This window comes from Scyliorhinus canicula, chromosome 5, assembly GCF_902713615.1.
Source record: "Scyliorhinus canicula chromosome 5, sScyCan1.1, whole genome shotgun sequence".
NCBI classification, from domain to species: domain Eukaryota; kingdom Metazoa; phylum Chordata; class Chondrichthyes; order Carcharhiniformes; family Scyliorhinidae; genus Scyliorhinus; species Scyliorhinus canicula.
Genome location: NC_052150.1, coordinates 73,338,115 through 73,353,550, shown reverse-complemented (window position 1 = coordinate 73,353,550; position 15,436 = coordinate 73,338,115). Strand labels below are relative to the sequence as shown.

The window sequence follows — 15,436 nt, the reverse complement described above, 5'->3', positions numbered from 1 at the left end:
AATTTTCTGTGATCGACAAGGCACTGCTGGTGGGGGTGGCCAACTGCTGGTGGGGGTGGCCAACTCAGAATACTCGGCGATTGTGGTTTCTGACCATGGGCCGCATTGGGTGGATTTGCGGGTGGTTCAGGGGGAGGCCCAACAGTCACAGTGAAGGTTCGATGTGGGGCTGCTGGCAGATGAGGTGGTGTGCGAGAGGGTGAGGGTGGCTATTCGGGGCTATGTGAAGTTGAATTACACGGGAGAGGTCACAGCCCCGACACTGTGGGAGGCACTCAACGCCATAGTCGGGGGGGGGGGGGGGGGGGGATGGGGATTTATTCTGATTCGGGTGCACAGGGAGGGTGGAGCACGAGGAGCGCACAAAGCTGGTAGAGGAGATTCTGAGGTACTCGGTGGCGCCAGAGGAGGGGTTGTTAAGGAAGTGACAAAGGGGCAGCACGTCGGCCTAGTGGTTATCACAGCAACCTCACATCGCCGAGGTCCCAGGTTCGATCCCGGCTCTGGGTCACTGTCCCTGTAGAGTTTGCACATTCTCCCAGTGCCTACGTGGGTTTCGGCCCCACAACCCCAAAAAAAATGTGCAGAGTAGGTGGATTGGCCACACTAAATTGTCCCTTAATTGGAAAAAATAATTGGGTAATCTAAATTTATAAAGAAAAAGGAAGAGACAAAGGCTCCAGGTGAAGTTTGGGTTAGTGTCCATGGAGAAGGCAGTTTGCAGAGAGTCAGATGCGCAAAGTAAGAGTACAGGGAGATGGCAAGTTGGATGCTGGCCCACCAGTTGAGGAAGCAGGCAGTGACGAGGGAGATTGGTATGGTGAGGGATGAGAGGGGTAAGTTGGTTAAGGGCCCGGAAGGGGTGAATGGGGCATTTGAGGCCTTCTATAGGAGGCTCAATGAGTCAGAGCCCCCACATGGGAGGAGGGAATGCAGCAGTTCCTGGATAGGTTGGAGTTCCCCATGGTGAAGGGGGAGAAGGTTCAGGGGCTGGGGAAGTGATGGATGGCGTGGGTGCGATGCAGGCAGAAAGGCCCTAGGCCCGGAAGGATGTCAAGTAGAGTTTTATAAAAAGTTTGGTGTGGAGCTGGGGTCACTGCTGGTGAGGGTATACAAGACAACAGTGAGGGGGGGGAACTCCCTCCCTACATTATCACAGGCTTCCATCGCCCTGATTTTAAAGAAGGACAAGGACCCAGAGCAGTGTGGGTCATACCATTCAATATTGCTGCTGAATGTTGATGCTAAGCTGTTGGCGAAGATGCTAGCATTGTGAATGGAGGACTGCGCCGGAGTGATTGGGGAGGACCAGATGGAATTTGTGAAGAGAAGGCAGCTGTCAGCAAATGCACAGAGGCTTCTTAATGTAAGAAGGTAGGAGGTAGAAGTAGTGGTGGCGATGGACGCAGAGAAGGCTTTTGATCAGGTGGAGTGGCGTACTTGTTGAAGGTGTTGGGTTGGTTCGGGTTTGTGGATTGGGTCCGGTTGCTATTTTTAGCACCTGTGGCAAACGTATGGAGTACTTCAGGCGACGTCGGGAAACAAGACAGGGGTGCAACACTCTCCCATTGCTTTCCAACCTGGTGATAGAGCCGTTGGCATTAGCACTTAGGGTATCAAGGAATTGGAAAGGCATTGCGCGGGGGGGGTGTGTGTGCCAAGCACAAGGTGTCGATATACGCAGATGGTTTGTTATTATACATATCTGACACAGTGGGCAACATCAGAAGGATTATGGGGATTGGGCCGGTTTACGGGGTATAAATTGAACATGGGTAAGAGCGAGGTGTTCCTGATCAATGCCAGAGAGGAGTTTAGGGGTGTTGCCTTTCAGGGTGGTGGGAGCGAGCTTTAAGTATTTAGGAATCCTGGTGGTGCAGGGCTGGGCCCAGTTGCATAGTATGAACTTTGCACAATTGGTAGAGGGAACGAGGGCAGATTTTAAGAGGCGGGATGTGTTTCCGCTGTCACTGGGTGGGCGCGTACAGACGGTGAAAATGACGATGCCACCCAGACTCTTGTTCGTGTTCCAGAACCTCCCTATCTTTGTCCCCAAGTCCTTTTTTTAGGAAAGTTAAAAGGATGATTTTGAGGTTCGTGTGGTGGGGGGAGGCTGAGCGGGTGAGGCGGGTGTTCTTTGAGCAGGAGCGGCATTGCCAAATTTGATAAATTGCTACTGGGCAGCGAATATTGCGATAGTGAGGAAATGGGCTTTGGAGTGGATGGAGGAGGGGGGAGGGGTTTGAGGGCACGATTGTTGCCATCTCTTCCATTCTCGATGGCCAGTGTTGGTGTCGGCGTTAAGGGTGTGGAGTCAATGCGGGCAACATTTGGGATTGAAGGACATGTCATGGGCACCGATATGCGACAATCATAGGTTTCTGCCATCGGGGCTGGATCCGAGATTTCGGAGGTGGCGGCAGGTGGGGAATCGAGTATTTTAGGGACTTGTTTATAGGCGACAAATTTGGGGGGCTGAAGGAGTTGGAGTTGCCCAAATGTACCGTGAGGAGAGAAGTGCTGTCGCCTCCAGTTTCAGGATAAGATGTTGTCGGAGGACAAAATAGGGGAGGGGAGGGTGGGACATATACAAGAAATTGATGGAGATTAAGCGCAAGTGGGAGGAGGAGGTGAGAGGGGAGGTGTGGGCCAGACGTGGGTGGAGGCCTTGTAGAGGGTGAGCGAGTGCACAGGGAGGGTGTTGTGCAGAGGTTAGACAGCACGGTAGCACAGTGGATAGCACTGCTGTTTAAGGCACTGAGGACCCCGGTTCGATCCCGGCCCTGGGTCACGGTCTGTGGAGTTTGCACATTCTCCCCGTGTCCGCATGGGTTTCACCCCCACAACCCAAAGATGTGCTGGTTAGATGGATTGGCCACACTAAATTGCCCCTTAACTGAAAAAATTAATTGGGTACTCTAAATTTATAAAAACAAAAGTGTTGGTGTTGGAGTGAGAGAGAGTGAGATTTGCTGTCTCATATGACCTGGGGGGGGGGGGGGGGGGGGGGTGGTCGATGAGTTGGCCTTTGCCTCCCTGATAGGATTTTGCTATGTTGGCGGGACTTAGAGCCGCCAAAGGCAGCTGTCTGCGTGAGCGACCTGGTAGAATTCCTGAGGTTGGACAAAATCAAGTTGCTTGATTAGTATGTTAATACATATTACATGTATTAATATGTAAAAAGCCTTGAATAAAAATATTTTTAAAAATGGTATGTAGGGAAACTGCTCAAATTTACACGTCCCTGAAATTCATCAAGATATTTATCCCCAATAGATACTTACCACTGCATCTTTTACAATAATTTTTGCCACTTGGTCTGGTTGACATAATCCTGATGTTTCAGCGATTAGTTTGGTTTCCAAAGGCTACAAAACAAAATATTATGTAAATACTGATTTGCAAGCATACGAAAAATACATTAATAGTTTGAGAAATTAACATGCCAGAAAATATCCTAATGCTAATTAATTATTTTTCCACCTCTTCAAATTTTCCATAGGTGTGTTTTTAAACAAATTTATTTGACAATGATCTCAGTTTAGGATGTTTATAGGATTTACTGAACAAAACCAACTTGGGGACGGCATCGGTATTTTTCTTAAATGTTCGAATTGGAAATCTCAACATTCAATTTCGCTCATTCAGTTCTTTAGGTGTGCATTATATATAGGTAGTACCCAAGATGGGTTCTGTTGAATGACACAATCCCATTAAAATATACTGTAAGGTATTTGCAAAATAACTAGATTCCATTTGGGGGACTGTTTTAAAAGTCACCTTACAAAAAAACATTTAACTTGATATGCCCACAAAAAAAGTGGTGCATCCGCATCTGGAATCTGTATAAGGTAAATAACCTTCTTCTATATAGCATTTGAAAATTTACCATGTTAGCTCTTTTTTTTTTTAAAAAGGAACACTTTACACACCTGCACTTTCCTCAATATCATAATGTGGAGATGCCGGCGTGTTGGACTGGGGTGAGCACAGAAGAAGTCTTACAACACCAGGTTAAAGTCCAACAGGTTTGTTTCAAACATTAGCTTTTGGAGCACTGCTCCTTCCTCAGGTGTTGTAAGACTTCTTACTGTGTTCAATATCATACTATGGGAATTTTACTAAAAATTTCCTTGGAAAACATGAAGAGTTGGAAATATCTTATTTTTATTTTCAAAGACATTGCTCGGCACAACATCGAGGGCCGAAGGGCCTGTTCTGTGCTGTACTGTTCTAAATTCTAAACAATGAAGGAAAATTGGAAGAATTCAAAGCTGTTTTTATGAACCTCCTTATAGCACTGCATTGGGAAAATTCAGGAAGCAAGTCATCCATTTGTTTAACCACATATGGTGGAGCAGTGATCTAGACGGGGACGGAGGAAATGTATCAAGGTTACTGCCCTTGCGCATCACTTCATCAACCAACTTTATTGAAAAAGACAGTGGGTAGGATCTTCCGGTTCCATCGGCAGCAGAGGGTGCAAACAATGGGAAACCACGTTGACAACGGGGCACTGGAAGATCCCGCCGGACAATGGCAGACCACCGCCGCTATCACAAAAAAATGCTGCAGGTGGGGGGGGGGCGGATTCTGTCCAGTATATTTTTGAGAGAATCTACCATTTACCTTGCCTTTATTCTCTTCTTGTAAGCCTGGTGTGTCTGTGTCAGGAGGATAGGCAACTGTAATGTAGATATTGTAAGGCTTCACCTAGAAATGCAAACAAGTTTGGAGAAGATATCTATGTAAAATAAACAACTCTGATAAGCTTCGTATCAAACTCTTTGATGAGCATCTGAACTATGGAAATATTATGTTAGTGAATTATATTGCATTCTTCTCATTGCCAGAACTTGCAGTCTGGAAAAAAAAAAAAAACCGCTTTGATAAGAGTTATGAATTCACATTCCCACCTTAAGGCCCTCATTATCAGTAAAATATTGATCCTTTTTATCTATCAGCGTGTTTAGGATTGATGCTTGCAACTAAGCCTGTCCTCCAAGCTAGGCAAGTGGGAAGGAAAAATCAGAGCTGACCATAAGCTGTGAGATTGTGCAAAGAACAACTACTCAGACTTCAACCTGATGCCTACTGGGCAAAAAAGTCATCCTACTTGGGTAGGATCCAATCAACACCTGTTACCAGGCAGAATACAGCCTTTTGGCCAATTCATCAGCCACCCAAACAAAGTCAGTCCAAACTCTCTGGAGTGCTAAAACGTCCAGGTTCTGCTGTTCAAAGCTGGCACAGTATATTGTCTTGTAACTTTTGAGATCCTCACTACCTCTGCTCGACTTAAAAATATATATTTCCATTAAGCATCCATGAATAAAAACGATAACCGAAAAAAATAAAGAAATGGGAAATAAGAGAATTAACAGGAAGGGCCCTTACGCTACATAATTCTCAAGACAAGGCAATGGAAGAAGTATAAATTACCTGGAATTTGCACAAGATTTGAAGGCAAAATCTGGCTCCAACTCCATCTACAAGTTTGCTAATGACATGACTGTAGTGGGTGGGATTTTAAACAACGATGAGTCAGAGTACAGGAAGGAGATAGAGAAGCTAGTGATGTGGTATAATGACAATAATCTCTCCCCCAATGTCAGCAAAACTAAGGAGCTGGGCATTGACTCCGGAAGCGAAGTATCGTACATATCTGTGCCAGCATCAATCTGCCTGTTACCGGGCAACACGGTAGCACAGTGGTTAGCACAATTGCGTCACAGCTCCAGGGTCCCAGGTTCGATTCCTGGCTTGGGTCACTGTATGTGCGGAGTCTGCACGTTCGTTTCCTCCGGTTTCCTCCCACAGTCCAAAGATGTGCAGGTTAGGTGGATTGGCCATGCTAAATTGCCCTTAGTGTCCAAAATTGCCATTAGTGTTGGGTGGGGTTACTGGGTTATGGGGATAGGGGGGAGGTGTTGACCTTGGGTAGGGTGCTCTTTCCAAGAGTCGGTGCAAACTCGATGGGCCGAATGGCCTCCTTCTGCACTGTAAATTCTATGATCTATGAATAGTGCCGAGATGGAGATGGTTGACAGCTTCAGATTCCTAGGTGTGTACATCGCCAACAATCTGTCCTGGTCCACCCATGTCCGACACTAGAACCAAGAAAGCACAACAGCGCCTATACTTCCTTTGGAAACTAAGGAAATTCAGCACGTCAACATTGACTCTGACCAAAGTTTATAGATGCACCATAGAAAGTATTCTATCTGGCTGCAACATAGCATGGTATGGCAACTGCTTGGCCCAAGACCGTTATAAACTACAGAGAGTCGTGAACACAGCCCAGTCCATCACGCAAAACCACCTCCCATCCGTTGACACTCTCTACACTTCCCACTGCCATGGGAAGGCGGGCAGCATTATCAAAGACCACTCCCACTTAGGTTATTCTCTTCCAATCTCTTCCAATGGGCAGGAGATACAACGGTCTGAGAACACGCACTAACAGGTTCAAGAACAGCTTCTTCCCCGCTGTTACCAGACTCCTGAATGACCTTATGGACTGAACTAATCTCTTCACACATCTTCTCTACTGAGTAGTACTACACTTGGTATGCTGCACCCAATGCCTATGTATTTACATGGTGTATTATGTATGTTCTATATTTTTTCATGCATGAACGATCTTTCTGGACTGGACGCAGAACAATATTTTTCACTGTACCTCAGTACACATGACAATAAATCAAATCCAATTCATGTGAACAGTCAGCATTTGCCTTCATCACTCCTCTGAATCTGACCTGCAACTTCAGGATTTAGTGCAGGTGTAGGTTTAAACAGAAATCCTGAAGTAGCAGTCTGTCATTCACTACTCTGCCACAGGTGGCACTGTGCTATATTGTATGAAAAAACATGCAGAAGTCTCTCAAGAGAATGTTCACAATAAACACTGAAGGGTGTTCTGTTTTATCCCATGTAAGACAATTAGGACCACTGATTTCTGGTAAATTGCATGATTAAAGTATGACAAGGGTGCTGGCAGTGTTTCCAGATGCGTCCAATTTCTCATCTCCAAATTTGGACATCACTGTTTGATATGGAAATTATATAACTGCATGAGAGAATGTCATTTTGTGCAAGAATATTTAAGCTGATCAGAATTTTTACGGAGAATTCAAATCTAGTGCAAAATATGTAAAATTATAAAATTAAAAGCAGCTAATGAACTGAAAATTTAACTATACTTGACTACGTTTTGAATAGAGAATGACAATTAAATTTAGAAACTTGTGGAATACCAAATGCTTTGACATCTGCATGGATTTTTAAAAAATGTTCAATAGTATTACATACACCTTTAGAAAATATGGCTTCTCATTCTCATTTGTCCATTTCCTCCTGTGCTACTGACCAATATAAAAATCGGGAAAACTCGGGCAAATTGTAATTTCCACAGAATCACTTAGTTTTCAGTGGAGCACAAAGCCATGTAATACATGTTTATAAACAGAATCTTATCTACTGACTGCAACTTGAAAAAGAAATTGATCTGCCCATCCACCAATATGGGTTTTAGCTTTTCTCCAATCGAGGCCTTCTTTTCTACTCTTCTTCCATCTCTTCGACTCTCCCATTTCCTAGCTCAAAGACAGAGCCAACAATGCTGCTCTATCACCTGGTCAAAGTCACTTTTCCTACTGCTGTAGACATGGTCTGCAATACCTTTTCCAAATTTTCACTTTCCGCACCCACACACCCCCTCCCCAGTGAGTAGTAGCTAGGATTAATTTGAATCTTTAATAAAAGCTGACCCAAAATGGGTATTTTTTTTCAGTGTTCAGAATCACGGCTTAGGAAAAGGCTGGGATCATAGTCCAATAATACTCCACAAATCATTGAGGATACCAGTATCTGCTATTTAAAACAATTTTTTTTGGCAACAGCATTAACCTATGACAAGTCAACACCAAATTGTTGTAGATGTGGACAGAAAACACAAGTACTAGGAGATGTAATATAAACAGAAAGCTGATGTACATACCTCCATTTGCAAAGATTCAGCTAATCCACGCAGAGCAAATTTGGATGGCGAGTAGGCTGTGTAACCAAATAACCCCAGTTGACCTGCCTGGGACGACACAAACACTATACGTCCCATTCTTCTTTCCTTCATGGTGTGAATGACTGCCCGAGTAGGATATACACTACCCAGATAATTGACCTCCATTAACCTCTGGGAGAATGATAAGTAAAAGCAATCAATACAATACTCAGCCACTTAAAACTGTCCATATACATTTAACATACACACAACAAATAAACCTGCCAACCTTTTATTGTGACAGACAGGATTTTGATCAAAAAGTTGATAGCAAATATGAAAAATCTGTAGAGCTAGCCATAAGCCACTTTCAGTCTAGTAAAACGCTTGCACATTCCGGGTCCCTATGCTTTGGTGAGGCAGGAAAAGGATACGCGTGGTGTCTCAATAATTCATGTTCCATCAGAAAATGTCACAGCTATTGGCAGTGTCATGCAGGGCTGCACTGTACGAATAATACCTGGACGATAGTATGAACTAACCATCAATACTTAATTTGAGAGATGATCTTTTTTGGAGCAGCATCAGCTCCTTGTTATTGATACAAGTTTTGGTAATTAACGAAGTTGCATGTATGTGAATCACCCATCATGGATATCATTATATTTGTACATGATTTCAAATATAAAGAATTCAAAAAAGGACTCAAATGAGATAGCAATCTCAACCATGCCATGCATAAACCAGGTACTCCCATTTTAAAAAAAAGGGGCCAAAAATAAAAACTTGTTCACTTAATAATAATATAAAATATATAATAATAAATAATAAAATATAAAATAATAACAACTTGTCACAAGTAGGCGTCAATGAAGTTACTGTGAAAATACCCTTGTCGCCACATTCCGCGCCTGTTCAGGAAGGCTGAATTGAACCCGTGCTGCTGGCCTTGTTCTGCATTACAAACTTCCAGTCATCAATCTGGATTGGATTTTGATCCAGGTCCAAGAAATAATGTTCTAATCTACTGTATTGCAACTCTTTAAAAATGGAAATTTACTTTCCAAGTGAATTTAATTTCTTGCAAATATAACAGAAGTTTGAATAGCCATCTATGAAAAGATGTTGCATATGACTTAGGATTAATTGAAAGATACTGCAAGAAAACAGCAGCAGATTTAGTTTCTCCAAAGCAAATATAGCTAGCAAGCAACAAACCAGCAAGTCATACTTAAGCAAAGTTAAGAACAGTGATACATTGATCCATTGAAAGATATTTTAAAGAAAATTGAGAATACCATTCAAAATAATACTAGTGAAAGTGAAAAATGCGATTATTTGTTTCTTTTTGTCTCAAGAATTTTAAAAAGGAAAGTCAAAAACCACATTTGATCCCTAATTGCAGAGCAGTGAAGTGTCACACACAATCACTGGAAACAACAATCTTAAATCCAATTTCAATCAAAATTGTGTTATTTTATATCAATGGAAACAATAGAAAAAAATTGTTTTCATACTAATTAAGCCTCTTCATTAAAATGGAGTTACAACTTCCACCCATACAATGCATATGAGTCTTAGATTTTCAAAAGCAACACAATAGTTGATTGAAAATTTATTTTTGTGATCCCACTTTAGTGTTTACTCTTCATACCATCTCGAGCACAAATTGCTTCTTGCACCAAGGTAAATGACTCCATAACCAGGCCTCTCCGGTTCTTACTCCACTCAGAATATTCCAGGATCATGGTTCGGGATCAAGGTTCATCAATGGAAGGGTGGCACAGTGGCGCATGGGTTGACACTGCTGCCTCACAGCACCGACGACCCAGGGTTATCCCAGCCCCGCGTCACTGTCGGTGTGGAGCTTGCACATTCTCCGTGTCTGTGTGGGTCCGACCCCCACAACTCAAAAATGTACAAGGTAGTGGATTGGCCATGCTAAATTGCCCCTTAATTGGAAAAAAAACAAATGATTGGGTATTCTAAATTTATATATTTTTTTTTAAAGTTCAGTAACAAATCAGAGGAGTGAACCTGCAGACTACAAACTAACAGCACAGCATGTTGGAACACCAACTTCAACTTTTGCAAAGAATAACTGAGCAGCACACAAAGTTTTTTTAAAAAGTAACCCTTTTTTGAATCAGGAGCTATTCTTGTTTTATATCCTCAATAATTCACAGCCATTGCACACTTGAACAGACACCACACACCTAAGGAATCAGAAGACTTTAAAACTATACCAGTGCCCAATGTAGGCATCCATGCATTTGGAGGGAAAGGGGGGGGGGGGGGGGGGAGAAAGAGAAAGGATGCATCCGGGTCGGAATTGTGCAGCTCTAAATCATTTAAGTCAAATGTAATTTGCAGATGCTCCAAAAAGCTGTTTCACTTTGCAAAAAATAATTTACATTTAGTTTGAAAATTACTCACTCCAAAAAGGCCAACATCAGCATCTTCAAACTTTGCAGCAATGGCTATTCCAGCACAGTTTACGAGCATGTCGACTGGCCCCAGCTTTTCCTGTGCCTAGAATGAAATTTTTTTTTTTTTTTTTTTTTTAAGTATTTTTAATAATAATCATCTTTATTGTCACAAGTAGGCTGACACTGCAATGAAGTTACTGTGAAAAGCCCCTAGTCGCCACATTCTGGCAAGTGTTTGGGTACACGGAGGGAGGATTCAGAATGTCCAATTCACCTAACAAGCATGTCTTTCGGGACTTGTGGGAGGAAACGGGACCACCGGGAGGAAACCCACGCAGACACAGGGAGAACGTGCAGACTCCGCACAGACAAGTGATCCAAGATGGGAATAGAACCTGGGACCCTGGTGCTGCGAAGCAACAGTGCTAACCACTGCCACAGTAAAACAGTAAACAAACCCCCTGAAACCACCCCCCCTCCACCTTCCACGTGACAACCCTCAATAGAGAGACGCCCACCCCTCCCCCACCTAACAACTAACGGTGACCAGCTCTTTATAGGAGGCTGCCACCTCCTTTAAAACCCCTCAATTTCACCCCTCACGGTAGATACAAAAACTCCATTAGATCCCCCAACCATACGGAGGCACTGGGTCGTGAAACTGGCCTCCACCCCAGCAGCACCCACCTTCAAGCAATCAGCGAGGTGAAAGCCAGACCTTCAGTCCCCACCCCCGTCTGCAGCTCTAGCAGGTTTAACACCCCAAATATGGCCCCCAAGGGACAGGGCTTCAGTTCAATTGTGGAATTGCCAACATGGTAGAAAAGGAGACTCAGGACCCCACGAACTTAGAATGTGACCAAAACATGCGCAGATTAGCCGGTGCTATGTCTTTTCGTCCGACGTCATTTCGTCCAACGACACTTCGTCCACGTCTTTTGGTCCAACGTCTTTTTGTCCGCACGTCTTTTGGTCCGATGATTTTTTTCGTCAAAGACTTTTTGTGACTTGACTTTTTGTAACTTGCTTATTAGCACTCCACTCCACTCCCCACATTAACTTTTTGTAAATAGAAATCTTCTCTAATGCACATAGCAAGGTATAATATGCAATAAAGGATTTTTATTACCGGTCTCTTTCCTTTAACGAGCCTCGTTAAAGGATAGATATTATCGTTCTCTTTCTTAATTCGCCCATTCCAAAATGGCAAAGTTCATTGTGTCAATTTACATCAATTTTAAGTAACTTCGGGAATTTTAAGTAATTAGTAAACTTTTAGATTTTTTAAACTGCATTTTTAGATTTTTTAAACTGCATTTTTCAACTTGCATTTTATCAATTACTTGCATTTTAGCAATTAAATTCACTTGCTGTATTGTACTTGCATTTTATCAATTAAATGGTTTTATACGGAGTTAATTTGTAATTGGATAATTGGACAAAAAGACATTGGACCAAAAGACGTGGACGAAGTGTCGTTGGACGAAGTGACGTCGGACGAAAAGACGCGACACGAGATTAGCCAGCCCCTCCCACACCATTCATACTCATCCTTCACAACCACAAGTAACTGGATTTGGTCAAATGGGCCCTATGCACTATTGTCAAACGTATCAACCAAAACCTTGCACAGAATTATCTTGCATTCACCCTATGCAGAACCTCACACCACATCCCAACCTCCATCTCCAACCCCTCCTCGCACTTATCCTTCACCCCCTCCAGGCACTGCCTATTCTGCCATAATGCTGCTATAAATCCCCAACATGCTCCCCTCCTTTGTCCCTACCAGCGTCAAAAACTGCTCCAATGTTGAAGGAGGCACGAAAGGGAGTGTCGGGAAAGATGTTTTTGCAAAATTACGGATCTGCAAGTACCCAAAACCATCCACCGTAAAAGCCCAAATTTCTCGGACACTCCTCTATACTCACAAACTGCCCCTCTAAAAACAAGTCCCTCATTCCTTCCACCCCTTTCTCCTCTCATCCCCTAAACCTAACGTCCAGCCTCGCCGGCTCAAACAAATGGTTCACACAGATCGGCGACAATTTTGATACCACCAATTTAAAGTGTTGTCGAAACTCTCTCCATATCTTCAACATGGAGACTACCACTAGGTTCAAAGAACAAAGAAAATTACAGCACAGGATCAGGCCCTTCGGCCCTTCCAGCCTGTGCCGATCCAGATCCTTTATCTAAACCTGTCTCCTATTTTCCAAGGTCTACTTCACTCTGTTCCCGCCCATTCATATACCTGTCTAGATGCTTCTTAAATGATGCTATCGTGCCCGCCTCTACCACCTCCGCTGGTAAAGCGTTCCAGGCACCCACCACCCTCTGCGTAAAAAACTTTCCACGCACATCTCCCTTAAACCTTCCCCCTCTCACCTTAAAATCGTGACCTCTTGTAACTGACACCCCCACTCTTGGGAAAAGCTTGTTGCTGTCCACACCTCAATTTTGTAGACCTCAATCAGGTCCCCCCTCAACCTCCGTCTTTCCAACGAAAACAATCCTAATCTACTCAACCTTTCTTCATAGCGAGCACCCTCCATACCAGGCAACATCCTGGTGAACCTCCTCTGCACCCTCTCCAAGGCATCCACATCCTTCTGGTAATGGTTCGCTGAATATTTCCCTGGAGAAATCAGCAACGAGGCCATCACTAATGCCCTTAACCCAGAGTGTCTTTACAACCAAGTTAGACAGGTTCTTGATCAATAAGGTGATCAGGGGTTATGAGGAAAAGGCAGGAGAACAGGGACGAGATATCAGCTGGGATTGAATGGCAGAGCAGACTCGATGGGCTGAATTCTGCTCCTGTCTCTTATGGTCTTATGAACCCCTACATGACCCCCAACTCAATCCGCACCCATGACAGCCTCCGGATTCCCACACGACCCCAGCACCTTCTCTGCATTTTGTCACCGAATAATAATATATCAGGTTCGGCAATGTCAAGCCCGCTTATCTGAAACAGTCAGGGCAATGGCCAACGGCTCATTTGCCAATGCAAACGAGAGAGCGAGAGCGCGAGCGAGAGCGCGAGCGAGAGAGAGAGAGAGCGCGAGAGAGAGAGCGCGAGAGAGAGAGCGCGAGAGAGAGAGCGCGAGAGAGAGAGCGCGAGAGAGAGAGCGCGAGAGAGAGAGCGCGAGAGAGAGAGCGCGAGAGAGAGAGCGCGAGAGAGAGAGCGCGAGAGAGAGAGCGCGAGAGAGAGAGCGCGAGAGAGAGAGCGCGAGAGAGAGAGCGCGAGAGAGAGAGCGCGAGAGAGAGAGCGCGAGAGAGAGAGCGCGAGAGAGAGAGCGCGAGAGAGAGAGCGCGAGAGAGAGAGCGCGAGAGAGAGAGCGCGAGAGAGAGAGCGCGAGAGAGAGAGCGCGAGAGAGAGAGCGCGAGGAGAGAGAGCGCGAGAGAGAGAGCGCGAGAGAGAGAGCGCGAGAGAGAGAGCGCGAGACAGAGAGCGCGAGAGAGAGAGCGCGAGAGAGAGAGCGCGAGAGAGAGAGCGCGAGAGAGAGAGCGAGAGCGAGAGAGCGCAAGAGAGAGCGCGAGAGAGAGGGGGGGTGTAGGCCACCTCTGCCTCATTCCCGTGCAACAGAAAATCTCAAAATAACATTATTTGTATGGACACTGGCCTTGTATAGCAACCGAACCCAAGCTACCAATTTAGGCCCTCTCCCAAACCGTTCCAAAAGCACTAACAAATACTCCCATTCTACCCCATCAAATGCTTTCTCACCATCCAATCCCATATTAATCCCCTGCTCTTTACCTTCCGCCGGGGGGTAAAATTACATTTAAAAGCCGTCACATTCAACAACAACCGCCACCCTTTCACAAACCTCAATAACCTGAGGGAGACACTCCTCCAGACTCAGTGCCAAAATCTTGGCATTCACATTTAGTAAACAATTGGGGCAGCATGACCCACATGCCACCGGGTCCTTATCCTTCTCTAACTAGAAGCGAGATGGACGCTTGCATCATTGCCTCTGGAACAGGCCCCGCGCTACCGAAACGTCAAACATCTCAACTAATAATGGCACCAGTCGATCAGCAAAATTCCACCCGACTCATCCTGCCCCAGAGCCTGACCCGTCTGCATGTGCCCAATCGTTGTCTGAACCTCCTCCACCCACAATGGCTCCTCCAGCACTTTCTGGTCCTCTTCCGCTACTTTCAACACTCCAAGCCCTCCAGAAATTCCTGCATGTCTGACCCCTTCCCCTGGCAATTCCAACCTGTCGAGGTTCTTATAAAACACCTCAAAAGTCCCATTAACTTTACCCGGCAGACAACTCCCCAATCTCAATCCAGAATCTGGACAGGCTCCCGGGAGGTTGCCTGCCGCCTCAACTGACCAGCAGGAGGCGACTGGCCTTCTCCCAATATTCATCGCTTACCCCCCCCCTCGAGCATCGCAAACGGCACGCTGCTTTGTCAGTAGATAATAGATCAAATTGCATCTGCAATTTAAGTTTTACTAGCCAAAATCTCTAGGCTGGGGTCATTAGAGAACCGACCATCTACCACCAATCTTTTCCACTCTTCCCTCACCTCCCTATCCATCTGTACCTTGTGCAAGATTATCTCCCCTCTCACCATCACCTTCAGGGCCTCCCACAGCACCGAGGGCAACACCTCCCACATTCTTGTAAAACTCCACACACTAAATCAATCACCCTGGCCATCTTCACAAAATCCCAAACCCAACAGCCCCACATCTAAACTCCACACGACTGCTGGGTCTGGCCCCACCTCCAAGGCGACATCCACCAGGTGCAGAGGGTGGTTTGAAATCACTATCGTGGAACATTCCGCTTTACTCACTCCTGGCAGCAGAAACTTTCCCATCACAAAAAAGTCAATGTTCCAGTACACATGCGCACCAGGTGACAGAAAAAAAAAAATTCCCTGCGCACAGGATGTAAAACCCCCCCACGGATCCACTCCACCCATCACCTTCATGAAGGCTGCCAGTGCCTTCGCTACCTCTCAAAGGGGCAACGAC

The 15,436-nt window shown here is 45.0% G+C and overlaps 1 protein-coding gene across 4 annotated transcripts in view; it reads right to left on the bottom strand.

Annotated features, from left to right (window-relative positions):
* kdsr (3-ketodihydrosphingosine reductase) overlaps window positions 1-15,436 on the bottom strand; it is a 62,730-nt gene that overhangs the window by 28,950 nt on the left and 18,344 nt on the right. For all 4 annotated transcript variants that reach the window (XM_038797208.1, XM_038797209.1, XM_038797211.1 and 1 more), the window contains exons 5-8: window positions 10,439-10,534; window positions 8,003-8,194; window positions 4,630-4,713; window positions 3,285-3,368 (exon numbers count right to left, since the gene is read on the bottom strand). In XM_038797208.1, the coding sequence (XP_038653136.1) occupies window positions 3,285-3,368; window positions 4,630-4,713; window positions 8,003-8,194; window positions 10,439-10,534 (456 nt within the window). The remainder of the gene's footprint in view (window positions 1-3,284; window positions 3,369-4,629; window positions 4,714-8,002; window positions 8,195-10,438; window positions 10,535-15,436) is intronic.